Here is a 27,982-nt window from a genome sequence, read left to right on the forward strand (position 1 = left end):
ATCAAATAGCTTTCGAAATATGCTCTACTTTTCAAAATCGCGCATAAATTCGCCAAATTGATAGACTAATAATTCTCACATTATTTCGTCCATAATATGAGCGAAAGTACGGGCAGATCTCTGAATGCTTCAAACGGCGCACGTGTTCCGCATGCGGCGCGAGGAATAGGAACATCAATTACAACGACTCTCCCAAATTAAGATGCAGCAATTTAAAGGCGTTTTAGATTTTGCCAATGATCGTACCACGCGATAGATATTCCTCGGCGCTTTCTTTGGATAAATACATTATAGCTATTTATGCGAGGAGAGCATCCGTCGCGATTAAAATAAAATTAATTAACATTTGGAAGCTGTCGAACGCGCAACTTCCCTTTTTCTAACAAATATATGGTTAACAGTTTGCTATACTATCCGAAAATGATTTTATAATTGCACTGAGTATATATATATAATTCGGTCAATTGCGTTAGGATGATAAATGCGTGTAGCATTTCAAGCGATTTGTGACATAAGTTTCGTAATATGCCAGAATTTCTTAGAAATATATATATTATAAAATAAGAAATAATTTGATATTAAAATTATATTATCAATATTGATACATTCTGATTTTAAAAGTATAAGAACTATTAGAAAACACGACATATTCTTAGGATATATGCAAAACAGAAATTTGCTCGAATTATGAGAAATGTTATTAGAACACAATTTATTTCTTTTAATTAATCAGATACTATTACTCATGTTTCAATAATTTCTCATATAGCCGATAATTAAATTGTAACCAAAGTGTACATTTTAAAACTTGCTTGTTAGATTTCTTATCAATCAGGACTTTTATTAATACTTTAATTGTGTGTAATACTTACGCAACGAGATATTTACTTAGATGCGCCTAATCATTAAAAACATGTAATTACTAACACAGGATAAGCATATTATTTGCAAATAATATAAGCTTAACAAGATAACGTTACGCTATTAATCGTCTTGTCACCCAAGTGCTGTAGCTTTTACAAAAAATCGCCGGCTTAGCTAGAACTGAAAAAGCGGCCTACATGAAAGCATACATCCCGGCAAACACAGAAGATCATTATCGATTCGCGTTTATAAAACACTCTTCTCGATCGGCGCGACTTGCTCGCACGACCTATATTTTGCTGAGGCGGACGCGTTTCGCGCCCGCGCGTGTCCACGCACGTTCACATAATGCAACGTTACGTTCACGTACTCCCATACAATTTGGCAATGTCAGGCCCCGTGGCGTTGTGGTTTGGCAATGGCCATGCCGTCGCCCGGCCTCTGGAGAATCTAATTTGCGGCTGTTTCACGCCGTTGTCCAAGAGGACGCGGTTACTAGCCGTGCAAGCCCCCACTATAAGCAAAACCGTTCGTATAGGTTATAAAGGACCGAGCTCCGTACTATACGACTGCACTCTCTCAGTGAAACTCTCGTAGGATCGTTCCTCGACTACTTGTACCCTCCTCGTTTGCGACGCGTGCACCATGAGGATTATATCTTTGGTATGTACATACAACGACTTACATAGTTTCTCTGCTATCTCTTCATCTCTTACTACCGCGAGCTTTGACACGGGGTTGCCTCCGATGTACTGGCTCGATACGTGTCCCAGTGGTGTTTCATTGACAGTGTACATCGACTTGATCAACTGGGCGTGTGACACATTGCTGGTACATACCTTGCGCGTTGATCAAGGTAACTAGTTGGTCTTTTCTTACGGTGAAACAAACGTAGGATATGAATGAAATTGTTTGTATTTAACTTGCGTATGACTAGACTTCTTCCTGATACGTCTTAAAATAATCTCATTTTCTTCTTTGACCTGAGATCTGCATTGAATGTGTTCATTGAAGCTTCGTATCATTAGCTATTTCTCGATAAATGGCTACCAACCAACTCTAAGGAATATTAGGTAGAGTGAACAGTGGCGTGAATGTTGCATAATATAATAAAATTAGCTACTTTCCAATTTATCATTTGAAAGGATGTGTATAGATCGGTTAAAAGGGATGTATTCTTATCCTGAAGAATGCGGTTAACATAACTTGTTCTGAAGATAATATTCAAGAGATACAATTGTTTAGATGGAGTTTTCTTTTAGAGTTTCACGTTACACCAACTTCTGAGTCATTACGGGCGGTTTTGGTTTAATTGGCTTTTGTCAATTTGTTCTGTCAATTAGATTCTGCAAAAAAGGTCTCTTTTAGATAGTTAATGATCGTTTCTATCTAATCCATGTAGAGATCTAGAAGCTGATATCTTTTACATTCGTATAAAAGGTGTATAATCGTAATTTTTTAATTGTTTTGATAGATAGATGATTTTGTTTGCTTCAGAATCTGTTCATGTATTTGATTTTTAACAATTATAATCGTTTTGTGTAGTGTGCAAATATAATGAATTTTCTCGTATATAATTTTTAACAATTTTTGTATTTGTGATTATCATAGTACAACTAACAGTGAAAAATTTCAAGGTCTCTAGAAATAGTAGAAGAAATCACAATCAAGTGTGTGCTACGTGTGTGTATTTTGAAAAATAATTAGTTTAGTCACATTCTGACAACGTAACCTTTGATGCTGTTACGTTGGCCACTGATTTCAATGCCGCCGTCGTGTTTGCTCTAAATTTGTAGTGTTAGTTTCTGTCAAAAGTTACGCAACAGAATGTGCTTCGAATACTTTCGACAGACTTTCGCCCCCATGTAAGGAGTACCGTTGAGTGATCAATGCATTAGAGAACAAGTGATTGCGATATTACGATTACTCTTCTCAAAATTGGCGTGTACTGAAAGGAAGAAGACTAATTGCAATCTGATACGAAACTGATCATTGCCGATGGATATATTACCACGTGAACGTACGATTTTGTTGAGAAATTGCTATGTATTATTTGTAACATCGCTTTTAATTACTTTGTTTTAACCTTTTACTTTATTTTCTTTACATTCCGTTTTATTACATATCTTCTTTAATTTCACAAATTTTGGGAAAATTATTACTCAGTAATTCTGTTTCTTTAAATATAAATATAAACATGTTGACTAAAAGTGATTCGTTTGAATATCGTTAAATCGATTATTTGATATTCCTGAATTATAAATTACGTATTGGGTTTTCTATCATTATCATATTATACTTTCTCGGTTCACAGAATAATTAAGATTCATAGAATTTTTATAGAATGAAAAATGCCTGAACTTTTCTCACAGTGGTTGCAGACAGTCATGTACCGGAGAATAATCTATGTTACAATATACTTTGGCGAAACAATAATAAATTAAAGACCTCGTAGGAACAAGTACATGTTCCTCGTACTTATGTATTTACACGTGATACATGCAGGTTATTTTTTCTTCAAAGGAAACCTCGCTTTTCACACCTATTTCAATTTCACCTAGGTACTTCATGAAATTACCCTCATTATACCTGACTGTTTCTTGCGTTATTATCACTCGTCATTTCACGTAGTTATGAACTCAATTGAAAAGAATTCGCAACTCTAAATAGGTTGAAACATGCTATCCTTCGAAATCAAAAAACTTCATTAATATTTCTATGACACGAAGGAAAGAAAAATGATGATTATATTCGCTTCACCTTTTACAGATGACTTTAATCATTCATTAGTCATTCTTTTTCTATCTAATATGACAGAACGTCGTGTACACAGAGCAAAGATAATATTACAAGATTGTAAAGTTTCTTTCATTCGTGCGTTACTATTTATAGAAAATTAATTGTAATTAAGGAAAGCGCTTTTCTTATATAGGAAGAGAAGAGTTCCTTCTTTCTTCGTTCCTGTGAGAACTTCCATCAACTCTGGTTTCCAATCGTGAACCTCTTCCGTGCGATCGAACAATTAATTGTACGAAAAATCAGTGTAAAACACTTTCCAATTTCACCTTCTTTTCTCCGTAACGTTTCTTCGAACGAGAAGAAATATTATTGCTTGAAATTCATTTCTGGTATTCGGTCTTCATATACGATTACTTTTGCGTTGGGAAAAATGTTAGTATCGTATACTTATTTAAATACTTATAGATGATCTTATTATGCGTAAACTGATTAATTATAGACAAATTTATTTATTGTTTACTGACTAAATTCTATGTATTACAATTATAGGCTATTAGAATATGCTGTTGCATTCTAAATACTTAACATGTAACTTGAACTACTCCTACTAGAATTTCCAGATTTGTGATTAATTTGTTTACAAGGTTATTTTATTACCAAAAACGGAACACTAATTTTTTCACACACTTCCAACTTACGTGAAGTTGTTAGAAACAGTATTAAAGAAAACAAGAGACTAACTGATCCAAGATCAGCTGTCTGCCAGACTGCCGAGTTTTATTATAGCTACTTTCACCAATTTAGCGTCGAACCTGTCATTTTACAAATTTTTTCGTTACTAAACTACTATTTAATCTCATTGTCGTGAATCTAATCAGTATCTTTAAGTACCACTTCACCAACAATAATACAAGCAAATGGAACAAAGCACACAGTTATGAACTAACAATTATTATAAAGTAAACCGTTGCGTACAAGCATCTTGGAGAATCTAAATAAAATCACTTTGTGTTTGTACTTTGAATATCATTAGTTTTACGAACACCTAATTTTATACATAATAATACTAATTTAGAACTAAGAAGTATATGTTTTAGGCGAATTCTACGAACAAAATATTCGTATTTATTTGCTTGCCAAATCTAGTATTTTATGAGTGCCTGCTATATTTAATATACTCCTACTATGCTAATATTTTATGAGAATTCGATTCTTAATTGCAACTAAATAGTATATAGCATGGTACAGATTTCTGTGAAGCGATTTTTAAAATATAGGACGTCAAATCGTTTAAATGTCAGATTCACTTTAGATCACGATATACTATCCATGCTTTTTGTCTTCAATGTAGCTACAGTATCGCTATTGTTTAATAGATTGATTTCTACGGTGAAAACCTATCGATACGCTTTTCACTTTCGTTTTACTCAGTTTGGCCGATCATAAATAACAGTAGACGTGCGCGATCGAAATAAGCTGGCTGTTACAAGTTATAAATATTTCATGCACTCTTTTTACTCAGCTTCTGGGAAATTTAATTCTTTATCATCGTCAAATCGATAGCACCATATATGTATACGTACAATATTATTATGGATCACGCGAAGGAACACATATATTCTAAACTTTTACTCATTTTGTGCTTTAATTCCTACTTTAAGGGATTATATAAACCTCGTTAAAACTTCAAAGATCGCTATCCCGTGTGAACTGATTTTCGAGATTAATCATCTATTGCATCTTTAGCGAACCGAACATATAATCATAACTATAAATCATGGAAGCATGTTACCATAAGAGTGAAACTTCTTGTTTTCTATTCCACGATTATAAAATACTACCAGTGACTTTCTACCAAATAATATAAGAATATGAACTTTCTGCATAATTTTCTTCAATTTCTTTTAAACACGTGTAAAATATTTAAGAAAGATTTTTCATGTAGATCAGTTCAGTAAGTAGGTGGGATAAAATTTTCACTCTAGCCGCAACGAAATTCCTTAAATCGCTACTGCAATAATACGAAGTGTAGTTCTATTATACATCATTAGCAAAACTGATAAACTTAGCGCCAGTTGAATAAGAATAATTACCGAAGCGTTCGAACCATGAAATTTCTAAAGATACATAAAATCCACGTGACAGAGAACATTTTTCACGCTTAAAACCTATGCGCCTCTGCAATTTTATAATTACCGCTTTACGAAAGCCACTCGCAACAGAAATTTACATTCTAGAACATTTTTTATGATACAGCTACACAGTTTTTCCTTGTGAAAGAGGAAGGTAATTAAAAACCACTGAAAAAGCTAGGCTCCCATTTTCAGCAAAACGTCCAATTACATCGCACCGCAATATTCCCATAAATTTGCACAACTTCACGGTAATTAATAATCGATCTCTACACTTTATACACGTCCACCATCGAAAGCATTCTTATTATAGATTCTCATTAACATAAGAAGACATAACGAAACGAAAGTCAGCACGAACGAAACACCACCCTGAGACTACATCATCGTTCGCGAAGGAAACGCGCGTGTCATAACAGCCATCCATCGATTTTGAGCCACTGTTGTCTCTCCCGTCACACCAAGACCTAGATTTGGTTCCGTAGAAACCGATGACGGAGAAACTGGCCATCGATAAATTGCGAAAGCGAGGCTAATACGTACAAATACAGGGGTAAATCTCGGTTGCTTTCCTCGGATATAAACAGTCATCAGCGTTGGCTGCTCGCTCTCTACGACTCACGACACGAATTCTTCCTTCGAACAACTGGCAAAAGCGTCGTCTTGTCCGCTGCAAATCGGTCGTTGTTAAAGGCCGGTTTACGATCGTTTTTCTCGTTGCACAACAGGAAAGAAAATAACCGTTGATCTAATGAAATTCTACAATTAGATTAGTAACATTTGTTACCTATGTTGTTGTCCCTAGTCAAATGTCCTATTTAGCATCTGTTCGTTTTTCAAGATCGTAGCTGATGACAGTACTCGAACATTTATCAGAAAAGAATTCTTATGAATATATTACGTGTGTTATACGAAACTTTTTGAAATTGTATTGGAACTGAAACGTGACGTATGGCAAACGATTGATCTCAAAACACCAAAAGCATGACGTTCATCAATTATCGTGGAAGATTAAAATCTCGCATTCTACATTAATAAAATTTCAAGCAAATCCAGAAATGTATGTAGCAATTAAAAAATATTTATTGCTAGTATATAAATAAAGTTAATTAAAAAGTCAGTATACAATATGAATAGTGGCTTACTACATATAACGAATAGTCGACCATTCAAATATGTTTAGTGATTTTTGCAAAGTATATACTTGTGATAAATATCTTTAAATTGTACGAATATAATCATCATAGTCAGGTCTCATTATAATGCTAGAAAAATTTCAAAATGTATATCACACGTTCTACAAGTGCTGCCTTTCTTTTGAATAGCTGTATATATAATAATTATATAAGCTGTTATGAAATAATGACTAAATATCTTAAATTGAACGAGGAAAGACAGAAATGGTAGAAAGAAAATGATAAAACTTTAGTTTTCTTCAGTTTCGAAATGGTCAAGTAAGGAGGACACTACGATCAACTCTCGTAGACACGATTCAGGCTAATTCGTTGGTGTTTAATGAAATTAGGGAAGAACACCGATGAATAACCTAAAAGTTCAACAAAATAGGACAAATAAATAATGTTGAAAGTTTGGTGGATGTCGGGAAGCTGTAAGACGATGGCAAGCGCCGGTGTATCGGTGTGACGCGAAACGGAGACGGTAACAGTTTCCAGTAAACGGTATTTTAGCACAGACTTTCCCGTTTTTGTACGCCTTCGCAGGAACAGGCTCATTAGACAGCCAGACCGAAGAAAAAGTGAGAGCGAAAATATTTCAGTGCAGGAAGAATCGGCTGTTCGAAAAGTATCACACCGAAGCTCGCAGGAACTTTGGTTCATTATATATGGCACGATGTATTCATAAGAAACGTATGGCGATAACAAATTCCCTTAATTAACAGTCTAACCGTAAACTTTCTCAATCTTGCGTCTAGCCATCAAACTTCGACCAGACTCGTGGTTTAATTAGGCGTTAAATGAAGTACATCTAACTCCCCCGAAACTTTCACGAATTTGGCTGCAAAAATCGCTGAGGGTTATCAGAACGAAAATTATTAATTGTTAGAGGTGTTTTATTAGGCTATGAAATTATGAGTGATTCGAAAATAGTATTACGAAAGCGTGAAAGAGCGATAAATAGCGTTATTATCTTTTTGGATAAGAATTAAATTCGATTAAATTAAGAGAACACAGTAGATAACGTGAGTGTTCTTAACAAGAACGAAATAATGAAAATGTGTGAAATAAAAGTTTATTTAACGTTATTAAGGGCTAACATCGCGTTAACGCAATATTTCATTTACGACATTTTTCCAATAATTTATATTATTGAATTGTATGTTTTAACGTTGTAATTATAAATCTCTTCTTGGAAATTTTATGAAAAATTCGATCGTTTCATCTTTAACGATTTAATAATCACGACCTGATAAGTTACACTATTTATATTTTTTAAATAATCTTCTGTTTATACAACTCTTCATTGCTTAATCCTTAATGGGCTGGATGTACGTTATATTCGTTATAATCTTTTACGATTTCCTGCGGTCTTGATAGGTTTTTAATTCCATCTTCGTAACACGATGTTCACAAATCATATGTTTTTAACAAACGCGTAAAAACGTGTCTGAACTCTGATATTTGCTACTATTTTCAATATCATGAGTCGTAAAACTGATTAAGCTTACACCATTCTCCTTTCAAATCAGGATACAAGCTTTCCTTTGGCATCGAAACTTCTGTAAACTTTTTTACTGTCATAAAGATACGCATCGCCAGTTACCAGTGAATCGACGTCGAAGCCGGAGAACTGACTCACGAGAAATTTTTGACACGTCTTACCGGTGGTGAAATGTGAGAAACGAAATGCAAAATGAAGTGTGGGAAACTGTGAAAGAGTGAAATTGTATCCAAGGCAAGGGTTAAACGTAGTCATGCTTCGTTGATTCGTAACGCGCCTATACAAAGTGCCCGTGCAACGGGCGCTATCTAATTTTCCAGTGCTTCCTTAATCGATGCTAGATAGGAATTTTTCTCCAATTATAGCACATTTCTCCTCACATTCTTGTGTATCAACCGTGTGAAAAAATAACAAAACAGGCAACTCGTACAGTGTTTTACTCCATTTTCACATTTGTTTTATTTTTATCAACGTACATTGCAATCTTACGTTTACTTTTCTTTCTGAGATCTCATGAGAAAGGAATTAACCTGTTCTTCGATCTCTCCCTTAATCCCAATTATACTTGCATTTAGATACTTTACATAATACGTTACATTTAACAAACCTGAGCATATTTGAAATTACGTTAGGTATTTGAAATATTATTTCAAATGACATGTTATTTTCTTTCTCAAATTATCTCAAATTATCTCCAAGATAGAGTCTGGTTTTTGTTCCCGCCCTTCTCTTTGCAGTTCATACTATAGAGAGTATAGACTATTGCTTCTTTTTGTTGCATCAGTTTCACGATTATTTCTTTCGCCAAACTTGAAATAATTTAAAACATGCATCGAGATTATCGATACTTTCAAACAACAGTATCGAAAAGAACGATATGAGATGAATATGAATTTCAAATAGAATTTGCCCAGGTCTGATTTCTAAGTGTACATTTGTTATTCCACTATCTACCCAATAATCTGTGACAAGTTTACGACGCTATAGAAAATCCTAACATCTGCTCAGCGAATCTCAATTCCTACGATATTCTTCTAATGAATCCTATGTAGTGAGTACACTGTAATATTTCTAATTTAACGCATGTATCTCATGATTGTTCAATTTTGCCCACTAAGCCTCCAATTAAATCAGAAATCGTACTTGGGAAACAAATCAAACGAGTACTACGTTCGTTAAAGCTTCCCTATTGTATAATATATAATACATAGTATAACGGCGCCAGTGAAAGGTCCACAATACTAAAACAGCATAATGAGAACGACGATGATTAACAATAACTAATCAACGCGGCTTTTCAATACGCTATTCGCTTTCCAATGGTTAAACGAAGGAAAAAGCGAGTGGCAGAATAATTCTGTGGACGACACAGTTCATAAGACAAGGGCATAGCAGTGTTGCATACCAATGGCTGCGTTCTCAACGCCCATACGAAACGAGTCACGTTCACTCTCACTGTTCCACTCGAGACCATATTTAGAGTCTAAACGTTTTTTCTCTGCGCATTTTACTTTGCCCTGCCTTCGTTCTCTGCCAGGGAACGTTCGCCTCTTTTGCACTTTCGAATATTCGCATCGACGCGAATAATTCGCCGTACGCAGCATTCGACTAACGTTCGCGAAACCTTTCACATCTTCCTTATTTCCGGCGGATACGTTTTGCCGGGAAACAGGATGACTACGCGTGTCATCTTGCATCCTCTTTCGCGTCGAAGACAGCCGTACGAGAGCCGTCGGACGCACGGATCTTGAGAAATCTGCACGGCCTATTCACCTGTCGCTTCTTTCTTAACTTCTTTGGCAGCTATTTGAATACGTCCGAACAACTCGTGTGTGACAACCACGAGTGTCATGCTAATTTTAACGATAACAAGAAGCGTATTTGGCTTGTTGTGATATCGGCTGAAGCGACTCACATTTTTCTAATTTTGGTAGAGATTTTGGGATATGAAAATGATAGATATCATGCGAAGGGAAAAAAGCGAAGAGAAATTTTAACAAGAGAAATGTGATGTTGCCTACTTTGCAGAATTGTTTCAGTAATACTAAATGTAGGAAACTATGTTCTGAAGAGTCATTCGCATTAAATTGGTGAAGACTTGAAAGTTTTCATTCATTGATTTCAAACATTGAAACGTTTCTCAGTGTAGTGTTTCTCTCATCTCGAGAGAAATTAATATTACACGGAAGTATAAATGTTATTCATGCCTCAGAACCAGAACGAAACCTTGAAGCATAGCCTTTGACTCATCTAAGCATCTAACACAGCATCATAGTCATCGCAGTTGCATCAGACCGTTATTCAATTATATCAGCGGGTTATTTATTCCTTTCATTATTAGATAGATTTAATCACTTGAAGTAGGCAACACAGAAAGTAACACTGTAGTGAATTCGTTTTTAAAAACACTTTACGAGATTATTATTCGTTATTTTGCTTAATCGTCTGTTAGCGTACATAAACATAATGACTATTTAACAATGATTCAGTGCGTTCCAAGTACATGAGAAGAAACTGGATCAGCAAGGTCGAATTCTATGCTCACTCGCGCATTAATTTTCCTTTGAGAGGTAAAAGGATATGGAAATCCTATTACCATTAATAAATATTCGTACACGGAAACGTGTATAAACGTTTAAAATAAAAATTGATTCAGGGCATAATCATTAAACATTGTAATGCTGTGCATTTTTTTTACTGGACTATATGTTATTCATAAACGCAATTTCTTGAATTTATTTCGTTTTTTGCATATAACTATTTGCTAAAATGACTCCATACAAGAAACACTGAATACTTCCTTTGTCTTGACAAATTTTGGCAAATTCTAGCGAATTTCGACAAATTTTAGCGAATTCTAACAAACTTTAACAAATTGCAACAAATTGTGTGGAATTCTAAAGAACTTCAGTAAATCCCTGAGAATTCTGATAAAGTCTATTAAAGTTAAAAATTTTGTAAATTCTAGAGGATTCTGTAAAATTCAACTAAATTCTAAAATCTTCGAATCTTTTAACGAAAAACGTTGACTTTGTCTCCTTCTCTGATTCCAACATTTCCCACATTTATTTATATCCACAAACGTCTTATTACCTTCATTGCCTTGTTATTACCTTATTAATAAACCTTATAATTTATCCACTTTCCTCGAACGCTTCTATCATTCGTTACCAATTTCCATTACGATTAACACGATTCTGACATAACCCAGCGACCATTCACCACATCAGTCGGCTAATTAGAACACGCCAGCAGGTAGTAGATTAATCTAAAAACGAATCATCGATCGTGTGCCCAGCTTCCGCTACGGAAATACGGGTGAAGAAAGTGTGCTCGAGACATTTTAACTACTTCCTCCTTAGAAACGCAATATAATCAAAAGCAAGGCTCCGCTGGCTGGATCCAGATCAGATACGCGTTACGTATACTGCTAGTCACTACGTTGCATACTAGATATATTTAGAGACTCAGTATGACGAAGAATGCAATTCTGAAAATGTGACCGGTTAACAGATTTTTTTTTCTAAAAGCAACGGCTTACCTTCACCGTGAAAGCGACCATTCCTTGGTACCGCCGTCTACGTCATTGTCAACCTGTTGTTTCAGAATTGATGCCTAAGATTATCACGATACTATCGATCCAGGAAATGATAATCGCGAAGGTAACATCCTCCACAGATTACAATCACACAATAACGTTATGCCATATTCTACCGTTTCTGTTTGATGTACGATGGAACAATGTCTTTTTCTTCAATTAATTCGCTGAATATTCTTCGAAGATTTCCTTAGTTACGTTCATACTGTTTAGAAGATTCTAAAATTAATTAATTTTATCGAAGTCATATCATTTTCGATATTAATTAAAAATGATACTTTCTCTTTTCAAGACGAAAATGAAAGCGTACCATTTTTTAAAATACTAACAAGTAGTATTCTATACTAATGAATAGTGCTAATAAGAGAAAGTATCGTACAATTGTATAGAAACATTGCAATCACTTCTTACTTTATTTATATCATTCTTCTCTTTATTAATTTCAATAAATCCATTATCCATATAATGAAACGCGAGAAACAATACACTACTGAGCATATTTTTATGGAGTAAAACATAGACCAATCGATGCTGCAGAGATAACTGCAAAAAAAACACAAGACCTATTATTTTCTATTTTGTAATTAATAAAATAATATCCTTTTTCTGTAATATATTTTGTATTTGTATAGAAATATTTATGTTTAAAAACTCTTCATGTCACTATCAGAAATAGAATTAAGTTATACTTCAACCGAAGAGATTTGGCAGTTCATTGTACTTGTATCAGATTATCATCTTATTATCAGATTATGTGTCTCGATCTTAGTTCTTGATTCTCCAAGGAAATACGGACATCTCTTGATTCCTAGGCGCGTACTTTAACAACAATGATACAAGAAGAAAGTGTGTAATATTCCGAACAATATATCTTTCGTCTTATGCTGCAAAGCGGGTGGTACAAAAATAAATTGAAGCGATTGCAGTAAATAAGAACACTGCTTCCAGCTACTACCTTCCTCAAGGAACTAACTTTTACTTTCGAAAGAGTAGTTTAGAACCGATCGATCTAACCAATACCACATTCTTTCTCTTTCTGTACGTCCATTGGTAGAAATCAAGACAACCCTAACTATACCAACACCTCTGACAGCAACATTAAACTTGGAATTTTCATGAAATTGTAAGATGGATTTCATAAAACATGAAACACAAATTTATCTTCTCTTAAAACCAACAAACCTTTTCTCATTTTTTTCAAGAGAACAATATTACGTTTCATTATTCGTTACTTCGAAGGAAAAGTGACGTACAAATTGAGATATAATCATTGAACACTTATAGATCACTGGCTATGCAAATGTAAATACTTTTGAATCATTCAACGATTAGAAATCGGCCGACTTGAGACGATAGACTATGCACGTTGAGTGACGTTTTCTATTGCGAGTGGTAAACAACCGACGAATACATTCTATCTAATGCCTTGTCGACTAGTAGTGAATGAAATCATCGTGCAACTAATTAAATCATTTACTTGATGACGTTAGATAATTCCTAGTAGCTGAGATATATGTAGTTCGACGACTGTCGTTCGACTATCGAAACACAATGTTTCCACGACTTTATCCTTGTCTGTTCAGACTACGATAGAACGAAATCGTAAACGCAGTCAGAAGTTTGAATTAATACTAATTTCGGGTGTGATTATCAGCAAAATGACAGAAATATGAACAGAGACTTGAAACCTCAATCTGTTGCGGTCCTGGAACATTTATGTTCCAATTTTACTCTTATTTTATCAAACAACGTGTAATGTTTTAACAAGATTTGTAATGTTTCAGAAAGGTATACATGAAACTGAAACGACAAATCTTGTATATCAATTTGAATATTTTCACATTTTGTTCACACTTGAGATTCTTTTTCAACGTTAGACAAGACACAAAAGATAATAAACCTATTTTGCAAGTATCATTTTAGGAACATTATAAACATATCTGAATTAATTTATCCGGATTATACGTCGTTTTATGTTTTACGTTTTCTCATGTTTTCTTATGTTTTCTTATGTGACCTCATGTTTTCTTCTCTTTTCTCGTGTTTTCTCAATTCCTTTCCACTTTTTCGTATATGGCAACCTTGGCATTTCCTTCAAACTATTGCGAAACCCAAGAATTTCATTCCTCCAAGCGATCGCAACGATCTTTCCTTCTATTAACATCATTTTGTCTCATATCTTCATATCTTAAGAGACGACAGCTAACCGGCAAACTACAGATATCTACGTTGTAGCTTAGCTATAACGTTCGCTTTCGTAGGAGTATTTTAAAATAAGACAGGTTTACGCGAAGGTAATGCTGTTCTTCCTTTCTCTGGAAAGTCAGAGCTAGGGGGCTCAGACAAGGCGTGGTAGACCAGGACCAATTGCCTCCAACCAGACCGACCGAATGTGTTCGTACCTCTCACTGTATGTGACTGGCATGTTCTAGCGCTGATTATATAGAGGCCTGCCTCCGCGTCACGATTTTCCAGACCAGATACAGAGTCATTAGACTATACACTAGTATTCGCTAGCGTACACCCTGTCAGTGAGCGAGGCCACAAGATACAGCCAGCTTCAATCTTGATAATAACGATGACGTATCGAGCTCTCCTGATTTCATGTGACTTTAATCAAGTCCTGACCGATGATTAACTCGATAATGAAAACGATCGATGAAAAATTAGGTCATCCTTGGCTATTTAGCTTCATATTCCAACAGCCTTTCTCTCTAATTTTCTAGCTTCGATCGTTTCTGTTTCGACGTAAACGTTTCAATATGGAGTTGCTTAGTTCCAGGGTATTGACATTTTTTGAAGTTTCTTGAACTTTTTGTGCGGATAATATATTATTTAGAGATTTGAAGGGAAATTAAAAAGAGAGATTAGAAACACATTAGAATAATTTTCTAATTATCGTACGTTACTTAAATAAATAATTGTAATTTTAATGGATAATTAATCTTGTCTGAATGATGTATTGACCATAAGTTTCTGAATACTTTAGTGAATTTATGATAATCGTACGTGAGTTTTATCAATATGTAGAAATTTATAATTTTTTATGGAATTATAAATTTGATTTATTACGAAGCATGGCTGTTACAATTAATATCTGCATTCATAATTCATAATTCATTCCTAATTAGTCATACAATTAGCAGGCGATTCAATATACATAAATACGATTTGATAAATGATTCCATACTTTCAGATTTCAGCTCCACATATTTCTCTCTTTTTTTCAGTTTGAGTGTTATATTCCGTAGAACTAGTATATTATCATGTTTAACTCAAAAAAATTCACCTCAAAGAACTAAGTGGACTACTTATCAAGAACTTTAAGGTTTAGCTTCACGAGCATGTATCATTTATTAGACCTATATTAGACATATATGTCATCTATATAAGATTTTCTTTTAAAAAAGCGTTCTACGTTTAGTGGAGCGAGAGATCTCAACAGTAAGTGTTTCCTAAGAGTAGGTACTTCTAAATTGATTCTTGGAAAAGTATAGATCCTTTTACAATATAATCGCCGCCTTCCGACAAATTACAGCGAGAAAATTTAATTCGCGTTAGTCTATTTGTGATTTGTGAACTGTAATTAACTATCCTACAAGAGGAAAATGGTCGTGGGAAATTATAGTCTTTGACGAAGGAAAAGTGAAATGCATTGTATCAACTTTTAATAAAACTTGCTTATGTGTTTCATGTATATTTGTTCAAAAATAGCACATAGGACGGAAATTTCAATCAAACCATGGAAAGATAAGCACATAAATCTTTTCTTATAGTAACATACACGTATATCATTGAATGTATTATTAAATTATTGAAAACTTGTAATAATAATTTAGATATTTTATTATAAATGAAATGAAATACGCTTGGTGCCTTAATATAAATTAATACAAATTAATTCAAGAATAATTTTAAGTTATTATTATCATTACTCTTGGATTTCAATAATTTGTAAAACATTTTTTTTATATCTTGCTACAAATGTATTTTTATTTTATAATATACTATGTGCTATTTTCTAGTTGGCTAGCTTGTTAAGAAACAGTCAGCTTAAAGCAGAATTTACTGTTGTAAAAGAAAGCATAGGTCTGAAAAAGATAACGAATAATTTTCTGTCATTTGAATAGAATCGAAACACCATTTATCACGTTGACGTACTATTTCATATCTTAATTTCACCTTAAATTCCTAAATTTATGTTTGTTTCAACATCGTTATTGAGAAATCTTAATTCACACATCACCATCGCTCTTTCAAGCTTATCTTTTGTATTCAACTTTTTCTCTCACACATGACCTTTCATACACGCGACACACACACACATTTACCCCACAATATATGCACCGTCCAAATCAAAGTATTCTTAAATACCATTGCCACAAAATTATCGTGCAACCGCAAATTCTGCGTTACATAAAAGTCTCTTTGCTCCATAACCAGGTCCGTGACCAAGCAGAGCTTCACCAGATCAGTCGAAGGTAACCTTCGATTTTCTCCCTGACGCGATCTTGCGAAAGACACGATTTATCACACGTGTACATCGACTGTGTGGATTTGGTTTGGTGGGGAGCACGTTCGCAGGGTTTATGAACGCAAGGAAAGAATAACCGCATTTTATCACGGGTCGACTGGAAATTAATCGGCGCACGCCCAAGAGAGCATGGTGCATACCGTATCGTTCGAAAGTCCCGTAACGACGTACCTCCCTGTCTCAAGGACGAGCTGTGTGCCAACTGCGTCTCGAATATTCCTTCGGTCGCTGGATCACCGCCGATCACCGAGTCATCGACACCGATGTTATCGTCGTCGTTGTCGTTGTCGTTGTCGTTGTCGTCGTTGTCGTTGTCGTTGTTCTCGTCGTCGTCGTCGTTGTTGTCGTTGTCCTTGTCGTTGTCGTTGTCGTTGTCGTTGTCGTTGTCGTCGTCGTTGTCGTTGTCGTCGTCGTTGTCGTTGTTGTTGTTGTTGTTGTTGTCGTCGTCGACACGCAATTCCATCCTGTTCAAATGTTTCGAGAAATGTCCGATATTTCACTGTCTCTATTCTTGTTAGTTTGTTTAAATCGCCGATATTCGATAGTAAAATTTTACTAGGTCACGTTCGAACGGACAAGGTTCCAGTAATTTCATGCTGCAATAATTTTGTGGTTGTGTGTTCTGAACCTTAACTGCAGGAAAGTGAAAATAGGACGATTTCGTTGATCCGAAGAAAGGATCTGTGTCGTTCGATTTGCTTGAACTTCACTCTGTTTTGTCCTCTATATTTTGTTTTGTGCGATGCTGGAGTTAAAAAAGGAAATGACGTGGACTCGTAGCTAGATGGAATTTGAAAGTTTGAGAGAAGAATGAGACCGAGATCACTTGAAAATTTTGTAGATAATGTGATACTAGAATATCAGATTATGATGAAGAATTGTTTTAAAAATGTTGAAGTATTAAAGATTACATGATGATATTATCTGATATTTGCTTGAAGAAAAAGATATTAAAGAAGAAACGTAAAATGTTGAAATGATGATAACGAAAAACAATGAAGTGTTTGATAAAACTATAATGATTTTACTATAAAATACTATTTGCAAACTTAATTTTATTTAAACTACAAAATTACTCAACGAAGTTACCTAACTCTGCATTAGAATGTACAACATGCGTAAGAGTAACTACAATACGGAATAGTGCAATAAATATCGCTAGATTGTTAAGCAAATTGCCTGGTTGCCTTCGTGCAAGCGTAATTAATAACTTGTAGCGTCACGAAACAAGATGAAATAGCAAACGTTCAAGTTAACAAAGAAACAACTTTCTTTCGAGTGTGTTATCTGAAAAACGTAACCTTCCTGGTATGCATAAATATCAAAGGAGATAATTAAACCGGCATCACTTTCTATGAGCTCCACGAAGGCGTGTAACGCGTTTTTATGCAAGAATTTTCTCTTATGTCGGTTCTACACCGGTTCTACATACCGCAACATGCCAAAACAAGGCATCGCGTAATTTTATACGCTGATACGTTTCTACGTAATGGAAACTTGATACGTAGAACACGTACATATTAGAAATCCGTGCTCTATGTTTAATAAAACATAATCACACATAAAATATACACATCAATAGTTAATGTTGGTTTCTTAATTTAATATGTCGTTCCGATTATGATCGTTCGAAATTTAGCTACATTGTATACAGATGCTTGTTGTATGATTAACGTTCGTAGAAAATAATAAATAACAATAAAAATGCATTCTAGTGGGAAATTACTTTTAAAGAGAAAATTATATACCGCTGTGATAGAAAGGATAAAACAAGAAGAGAGAAAAGACGTTGGATTTGATACGATAATTAAAAACGATAGAAATTCTAGTTACGGGCGTTGTGAAGTCTATGTAACCATTGAAAGTGATAGTTGAAACGACAACACTTCCTGTAGATGATCGTGCAGCAGTTTCAACGTAGAAATTGAGTTCAAGCAAACAGAGTGTAATTATCATAACAAGGAGAGACATGGTGGTAATGTAAACAAGTATAGCGTTTACAAAATGCCGCGTGTAAAAAGTTCGTGGTTTCCTGTCGAAATGATGATTGGTCAGTTTTTCTACTAATATTATTCAATCGATGCTTAGTTTAAAAAGCTATGAAAAAGGGGCACTCGAATGTTATCTTTCGTAATTTTCTGAAGAAAAGAAAGAATTCAAAAAGAAATCAATGTATTTTATATCCAATCGTATTCCAAGATTAAAGCATTAATTTTTATAACTCTTCGACTTGAAGCTTATTCATTAATCAATAGTTGAAATGAAATTCCTTTTCACAAATCATCATTGAAAAATGCATATTAAAAAGGCACCTTCATTTCACGTATTTAAAAAAAATACGATTTTAGAAATACACCTGTGAAACCCTATATCTAAACTTAAAAAATTATTTTTGTTGATGTTATGTATGTTTGAAAGACGAGACAAGATTGTTTAAACGATTTTCTCAAAAGCATGTTTTTTGACATGACTTCTACGATATCTTAAGATCTACTTGATCCATTAACTGCTTTATGTGCATTCTTAGTATATATATCATACTAAGAATTAATTCAATTATTAGAATTAATTCAAATGTGTAACTTCAGACTGACGCCACCTTATCGATCATTACCTTTTTTCTTTCATTCTACTACTGGCTATTGCCAAATTCACTGATAAAAAATCTTTTTTTTTTATTTCTCTTATTTGGATCAGCAGAATAACTGGAACCATGATATCCATGACAGCTAATCGATGTGGAATGAAATATATCTGACAAACTGATCACCTTCTTTGGCGGATACAATTTAATTAATGCGCCACCCGTTGAGAGGCGAAGCCCGCTGCTATAGCATCTAAAAGAGAATGTCGCGAAAATCGCCGTAGGTTAGGCGCATTTCGTGTACAAGCGAACGAGCGTTTAAAAGTGACAGTGGTGTATCGAGCGTTTCCTGTGGGTCGTCGCGAGGCGTGGTGCGGCTGTTTTGTGCGAGCATTTGCTCTCGGTTCGGTTCAAGGAGATCCAGAAGCGATGGTGTAGCGAAACAGAGGCGAGTTACGACGCTCTGAATCTGAATCTCTCACGGTAACCACGCTGCGCTGCTATAATCCTGCCTCGCCCCGTATTCGGGTCAACCGAGTAGTAAAAATTACGTAACACGTATGAGCTGGGGCGGTTCCCACCGAGTGGTTCTACCGGAAGTCGAGACCACGTCTTGTCATAAGGACGTACGGTCAGCTCAACGCGCATGGGAAATCCTCCTCATAATAGGAAAATTCTCTCGATGATGAATCAGTTACGGGTGAAAAGTATTACAAGGAAAGCGAACCACGTATCGGTAGACGACATGGAAATGAGAATGCAGAAACGTGACGGGAAGAGAATCGAGATTATTATTAGTTTCCCTCGAGGGGATTAGCAATTTATCCTGGTCGTTTTGTGTTTCGTCAGCGTTCCAAATTCTTTCAAACAAGTATTTTGTGTCGTAGAAATCGTTTGACGGAACGTTTCAAGGCTTTCTTATTTTATTACGCCTTTAGCATCGCAATGACGCGATTGCAGAGTTTTTATTGTTTGAAACATGTTTCTCGTTTTGGTATTTTAATTGCAATATTACGAATGTCTGTGGGAAAATGTTAAACGCGTATTTTAAAGACTTGTAAAGTAATACGATCACTTTGCTCCAAACCTTTCCTGTTTTTATTCAAGAAAACTAGTTGTTGATTTAGGTATTCATAATCGTCCAGTTACCACACACCTGTTACAGAAATGTCTGAAATTATTAATACCAATATACTGGTCATTGCATTTAAAAACCATTCATCCGATACAAGTTTTAAGTGTTTCAAAATACCTTGTGGTAAAATAAATATGAATACGTGTACCTTTTTCTGGATAGTCGCATTAATTTTATTCATGCTTTTACTGCACTGTGCCCATAGAATGAGCGGTTATTCGCTTATATTTTTAAATCTACTGTCTTTGTAGATATCTTTGCCCACGTTTCCATCTCTCAACCCGCCTCCGACAACGTGTTTTACGAACCGCTATCTGCTTTCTTGAATTACTGTATAGCGAATGCAAGACAACGTTATGCAATAAATCAAAGCTTTCCATATTTTACAAGAACGTGATTTCTCACGAGCAGAAACGCCTGAAATTCTGTCGAATCTGTTTCCTACCGATCGCGTCGACCCAAATCAACTATCGCTGTTTCTATATCATTATGGACACGATGTTTCCGCACAATTGAGTATGTCAAAGAAATTGACCTTAATGTACGCACATAATAAGCTTTTACAGAAGATATAAAGAAATTCATTACATGTCACACGCACGTTCATCGTATAAAAGTTACACAGAAGGTATTATACCTAATTTGGGTATTAGTGAATTATCTTCTAGTGATCTATAATCTTCAAACTATCTTTATTGCATGTAATAAGATTCTTTGATAGTATAATATAATGACGAAGAATTCAGAATCAACCATTTCGAAAATTATTACCTCTATATCATCATGATTTTTCGCATTTCTGCTATCAAATATAAAAAAAAAGGTACATATTTTCAACTTCTTACAAGAAACAAACATCATTAACTCTGTTATATATGATGAAATTTAAGATATAAAATTTATAGTACCAGATATATTAGATAGCTTGTTCGAGTCTCCTTCGAGCTACACTATGATAAAGTTAAAAATCTGTTGAACAACAAACTAGAAACGTTTTCTGAATTTTTGAGAGTCTAGAATATTAAACAAAATTAAGATAAACGAAACGGAATTTTAAGAATACTACGAAGGCTTAAATATCAACGTTGACAACTTATGATAAAATACAGGCAAAGAATCAGTAAAAATAGACACCCGTGAAACAACATTTCCATTTTAAATCGTCCAGCAATGAAGGAAACTAAAAGGGAGTAAAGAGAATTTTCCAGTGAAAACGATCAGCATATGAAATTCCAACGTCCACGAACGATTCCACTACTTTCCATAATAAAGCAACGTTTCTGTATATTCTACCTCATAATACGGTAAATCGCGTGGACGAATGGTAATTCCATATACCATAACATTGCATGGAGCTCGCCATAGTACTTTTCTTCCTGGGCTGCTCGGCACATGGCAAATGGTTCGGTAACGTCGGGCTGGTTCGAGCGAGCGATAAGGAATTTTGCTGCACATACCATTCGCGCGTACTCGAGTTCACCGATCCGCGAAACTCACTCTCTCTTCGCCATCTTCTGCTTCCTATTGACTATAAACCGTACCCCGATGCAGATCCGGTTTCGTGCTTGGAAACTAGAATAACGGCCTGGTCTGCCGACATTCTAATCCAACAATTTTGATTACGACTAGCGTGACGTGATAAAAGTTTTCCTCCTCTACCGCGATCAAATCCTGCATTTGCTTCTAGCGGCCTGTCTGCTGTATAACGTCCCTTTCTACTTGTCGTCTTATACTACTTAGAAACGTCTTTTCGTAACGCGTATCTATTAGAGTAATTGCCGACTGGAACAGAGACGATTATATTAATAGACTGATAGCGTGTTGCTTACAACGAATGAGTATGATATTACGTGCGCTGTTTTAATGGTAATTAGAAAAATTATGATCAAGCGAAGATTTGTATGCGTTCGCAAAATGAAAATACCTAAGTGAGATTCGTGGCAGAAAGAGGTTTGATTTATAAGTGGTTTGCAAACATTTCTGATAAAAAGAGATATTAACGATATCCTGATCTCTAAGACTGTTGTAATAATATTAAATTATAACATATGACATGCCTGTTTGAATATCTCAGTTTCTTTACCAAAATTGTGTTAAGAAGATTAAAATAAATTTAAAATCATGTTTGCCTGCAGTATAGTTTGCATAATAACTGAACGTCGATCTATGCCTTTTTGCTTCGTGCATTTTTTGGGATTTGAAATAGTGTTGAAAATTCTTCAAAACTTTCTTTGCGACATTACGCAAGGAATTCGATTCGTCAATATCTTTTGCACATTAAAAGAATTTCATATATCTCATAGTTATTGTAGTTTAGTTATTATTACTTTAAAGTTATAAATGAGACAGTATACATAACGATTACACTAACTAATGTAATTTGGATTTCCAGGTAATCCCATTATGCTTTCTGCTGCTAATAGAAGCAAAGCGAGTGGAGATCCGGCCTCGTATTGCAGAACCGCAAGTTTATTATGAAGAAGACGACAGTCAGGCGGCTGAAGACGATTATAACCCAGCAGTCTACCAACCACGTACTCGTGCCCTTCCTTCGCCACGTTCGAAGGACGCTCTGCACTCATCCAAGCCACCACCAGTCCAGACCATTCGCAATTACAACAAGGTCAACGACGACGGATCTTTCACTTTCGGCTACGAGGCAGCCGATGGTTCGTTCAAGGAGGAAACTCGTGGAACCGATTGCGTAGTGCGCGGTAAATACGGTTACATCGATCCTGATGGTAATAAAAGAGAGTTCACCTACGTATCCGGCAATCCTTGCGATCCAAATGCACCAAAGGATGACGAAGACGATCTTGCCGACAAGCAAGAAGAAGACGATATCTCTGGACCAGCTAACTATCCATCCGTGAGGCCAATACCAAGACCAGTATCATCGAGGCCAGCATATCAACAACCTACCACGCGAGCACCCACGACGATCTTTCAAACGCAATATCAATTAGACGACGATGCTAGTCAAGAGTTGGGCGATGAAGACCTCGTTAAGCCATCGCAGTTAAGACCAAATGCTTACAGAACGGCTCAACAGCCGACCTACGTTCAAGTCACACCGTCGACAGCTCTTTACGAGCCATCGCCCACGGCCAGTCCTGCTCTCTACAGATTAGCTTCCTCGACGACCCAATATCAGAGCACAGCATCGCCCATTCTCCGTGCCCAGCCTACAGTATCATCGACAGCGTATCAAACCCTCGAAACGACGACTCGCCGCCCAGTCGCCCGTCACCCAAAGCCGCAATCGGTCGCAATCACTCCCCGACCCCACGTTGCACAAGTCGCTGCCCAATATGTGTCCCCTAGTAGCACCGAGCGTCCAGCATTAGCGTACACCCGTCCCTCGGCCGTCACTGTATCGCCTAATCTGCGCAGCACGACCGCATCTAGCACATCTCACCTTGACTTTGCCGCCGAGCTCGAGCGTTACGTGAACACCGTCGGCGTAGCCAGCCCTAAGCCCGTTCAACCATCGTCCCAACCATCGAAAGTAAAATTAGCCGGTCAATCGCCGATCACCGCCTCCGCCGCCGACCCCATCTACCAGTCGGAGCTCGTTTACGATCCCGCTACCGGTCAGTACAATACCCAACTTTATCAAACGCTACCCCAAACCGTGGGTGACTTCACCCTAAGTCACAAACTCCAACCGTTCGTAGCCCAGCCCCAGTCCTACCTTGGACTCCAGCAGCTGCAGCAGCTTCAGCCCCAGCAGCCCCAGCGTCAGTCCCCGCTTTATAAGCAACCGGCAACCCAGTCGGCTCAATCCGCCCCCGCAGCAGCTATCAGCCAACCCCAGGAAGTGCTGTACAGGAAGCAGCAAGCCCAACTGCTGCAACAATCACAGCAGCTCTACGCTCAACAACAAAGACGTCAGCAACAGCAGCAACAACAGCAACAACAACAACAATCCGCTCAGTCGCATAGGCTTCAGCTGCTCGAGTCTCAGACGCAACCACAGTCGTTCTACTACGTCGCCCCTGCGAGGTCCTCCAGCGCTGCCAGTGCACCTCTCTCCGTAGGTCAGCTCGATCACTATCTTCGGGCCTCTCGTTACTGATTCCATCTAGCCTGCGAGTCTTTTTTTTAAATTCTTTATAGGGTACCCATTCTCAACTTTTTATACTATCCGATTACGTGTTCGGACCACCCGCGGCACTTTAATAACGAGATGGTCCTGTCAGTGGGCCTGGCGCGTGCGTATCCGGGATTTAATCGATCGTGCACGATACCCAATGTTTCGTTCAAGGTTATCGAGGGGCAATCACGACTTTTTTTACGACGTAGCAATTGATCGAATAATCTGGTTTGTTTTTATGCGTAGGATATTGTAGGTTGTGTGTAGAAATTATTACTTACGTCGTGTTTTACTTTTTATTACTAGTTGAGTTGTGGCAATTTCTTTTCTTATTACGACCTTGATGATTTATTAACTTTCACTGAAATCTTTTGCTATAATATTTGGTGCATACATTGTATAATTTTAGGATTTTTTAATGTATAGGAATGATTGAGTATATTGAATATTTATTAATATTCATCACTGACAAGAGAATTTATCGTCCTTTTAAATAATTTATATTAATGCTTTGTGGCGTTCAGAATGTAGCGAAATTTGAAAACATTATTTATTTATTTCTAACACAGTAATTGCAATTATATAATGTATGTATACTAAATTTTGCTAAATTCACTATGCTTCTGAAACGAAAGAATTCTGTACAAAAAGTAGCACGTGCATAAAACACGAGTGTCAAAGCTCTTCTCGCGCTAGACGTTAACGGCGAAATAACAGAATTTTTACATAAACGCACAACATTGACGATATCGACCAAGGTACTTCGCTGAACATCGACATTACCCTGAGACTCAATCTGTGATAGAACTAGTATTCAAAATTAACATATAACATTCTAACATTCCGTACACGGAGACCTTACAATTTTACTCTCGTTCTAACTTGCACAAAACAATTTTCCAATTCTGGTTACTCAAAATTTGTTTATTTCATAACGATGCAAATTCTAACAACCCAAGCAGATAATGACTAACATTACATACAACATCGATAGTAAATATCAATTTAACGATAATTTGTTATTCTAATAGCAAAATTTCTGCAAAGATATCAAACCAATTTCGAGATCAACATCGGAAGTACTTTTTCGTAGTCTAGAACGACTATCTTTAGAGAGTGAAAGTCAATGACCTGACGCAATACTCACGCACACTAAACACATTACCATAGTAATTTCTCGCCGCCGCGCCGTGCCGCGTCAATTCGTACGGTAACATGCTACACCGCACAGATTCCAGACGTCGTGACCAGAATTATTCATCGTGTGCACACGATCATTTTGAATAGAATTCCGACCTACGTACTCGCTGATTTCATTATAGAACACCGATCTGTATGATCGAACCGGATAAACATTTGCTGTCGTAATAACGGCGCTAAGTTTAATCACTTAGAGACAGCGTTTCCCAGGGAAATGACTCATAGGAAATACGTAAAAAGTCGACGATGAATTAATTACAAAATCAAACTAAACCGCGATTTATTGATCACGTGTCATTATTTATACCAGAGGAAAAAATTGTTCTTTTTTTCTTTATATTTTCGATATGAATCGAATTGGCATTTGATGTATGTACCTGAGATATTAATTTATAAAAAGTATTACAGTAGGAATATTTTATTTGAACTGAAATTCTCTAATATAGTACGAACTTGTCAAAATATGGGTAGTTTATTTACACAACGAACAAAAATTTGGAATCACTAGGTGTCACGTAGAATTTGAGAATTTAAAACAAACCTAAAATTTTAGTACTTTGAACATGTTTTCAGTTAAGGATTGATCAAAGTAGAGAGAGAATATTTATCGATATGTGTAATACTAATTTCAAATGCATATCAGAATTACAACTGGGAAAGTAGCTCCAAGCTTTTGATCGTACGTAAATGGAATTCGTATAATAAGAGTTCGTGTTGAAATAAGTAGTTTCAGTCAAGCGTTCGGTCAATTAAATAAGTGAAGTTCTATTGTAGTACAAACTAATTTGACTAAAATTGACTACGTTTAAAAACCAGTGTTAACTTAATACTCTTAATTAAGCTACGGATATTTATGCATTTACGAAAGATTTTAGTATGCAAAACTATACAGAATGTATATAATATACCAAATTATACAAAATATATAAAAGTATAATATTTAAAATACAAGACAAATCTTTCTGTACCTACATTTACGTTCTATTCATAAAGATACGAATTTGCATAAACATCCGCAGGCCTATTCGAAGATTACGTATAACGTCAGTGTTCTATCCGCGTTTCTATAAAATTCCAAATTCTCGTCCGACTTTCACCCTGTTCATCATACTATTTCCGTCAGCACCTGCAGTTAGCGGCATTCAATTCCTAAAATATTGGAATTCAATTTGATTACGAGCGAGATCAGCTACATATCAGGAACAAAATCATCGTTTTGCAATGATTATGGCAAATTTTGCAAGCGTGCCCGGACTGAGAGATTAATCCGGTGCCTTCTATGGAGAACTGTAGCATACTTTCATTGGCGTGGCTCGCCGCACAGAGACATTCTACTCGGACTGAACGAACTTTCTATTTGCATTCCCTGTCGTAAGTGTGAGAATCGATTCAAATCTAACGCGTCCTACGACTTGATTCCGTGGAAAGCTATGCGCACGTATGCCCGTGGAAACACGTGGTGCGATCGTAGATCGAGAGGCGTGGATTGGCGTGGATCACGTGAAAACGTTTCACACGCATCGAAAGGTTCAACTCGATGCATATATTGGTAACACTTGGCACTTTTACGAATTACTTTCTCCGGTACGCGACGCCAGGTCGACGATTGTCAAGTTCGTTATATTTATCGTATCTATTTATTAGCGGTAAGCTTGAACAAAGAGTAAGTAAAAACGGAGGAAGAGGATTTTATAGTTGGGCACTCGAGCAGGAAATAGCGGTGTGCGTTACAAAAGAATAGCATATTTCACTTGTCTTACTAAAAGTAACATAGCATCCAAGAAAAAGAGCACATTTCATCTTTTGTTACAAATAGTAGGATATTTAGATTTTCCCAAGAGAAACTAATACATTGTATTGTTAACTAAATGTGTTGGTTTTTGTGGCAAATGGCTTTTTATCGCTACAAGGAAAATATGCTACCTTTTTTTTTTTAAATCACATTAGTTTTCCTAGTGGATGATATAATACGATTCCTTCTTTTCGTAGCAAAATGTAGAAATGTGCTTCTCTTGCCGAAAAAAATATGATGCTTTGAGTCACATTAATATCGAACGTATTCTTTTTCATAAGACAAATGAAATGTGTTAGTCTTCGTAATGTACATCGATAGGCTGTAAGGGTAGGGCAGTTCAGGAAAATGAACACAGATCTAGCATAATTACGTAACATAACGGTGTACTTCTAGCTTTTTCTTGTTGGTGGTACCGTGCAGAAGTGTCAATATGCACTTCCTTACTCACATTGTAAATATTTTTTCTCGTTAGCATTAATATAACTAGCGGCTACTTAGTGATTTATCCGATTCAGTACTACTAGGTCGGTAGGGAACACGCCCCACGTACGTTTATAGTTGTTTTTATATTTGTAAACGTGATCGAAAGAAAAATGTATCGTAACAAAAAAATTATTGTGCCTTTT

The 27,982-nt window shown here is 36.1% G+C and overlaps 1 protein-coding gene across 2 annotated transcripts; it reads left to right on the forward strand.

The window, feature by feature from the left end:
- The first annotated feature begins 1,416 nt into the window (after positions 1-1,416).
- LOC100740550 (transcription factor SPT20 homolog) lies at positions 1,417-27,982 on the forward strand. Of its 2 annotated transcripts, XM_024370229.2 has the most exons (3): positions 1,417-1,527; positions 22,658-23,858; positions 23,943-27,982. In XM_024370229.2, exons 1-3 carry the CDS (start codon positions 1,510-1,512, stop codon positions 24,341-24,343), a joined length of 1,620 nt encoding a protein of 539 aa, XP_024225997.1. In that variant the 5' UTR covers positions 1,417-1,509; the 3' UTR covers positions 24,344-27,982. The 2 variants fall into 2 exon arrangements, with proteins under 2 accessions (XP_024225997.1, XP_012245442.1); XM_012390019.3 differs by having other exon boundaries at positions 22,658-27,982.

Source organism: Bombus impatiens, unplaced genomic scaffold (genome assembly GCF_000188095.3).
Source record: "Bombus impatiens unplaced genomic scaffold, BIMP_2.2 scf_0673, whole genome shotgun sequence".
Lineage (NCBI taxonomy): Eukaryota > Metazoa > Arthropoda > Insecta > Hymenoptera > Apidae > Bombus > Bombus impatiens.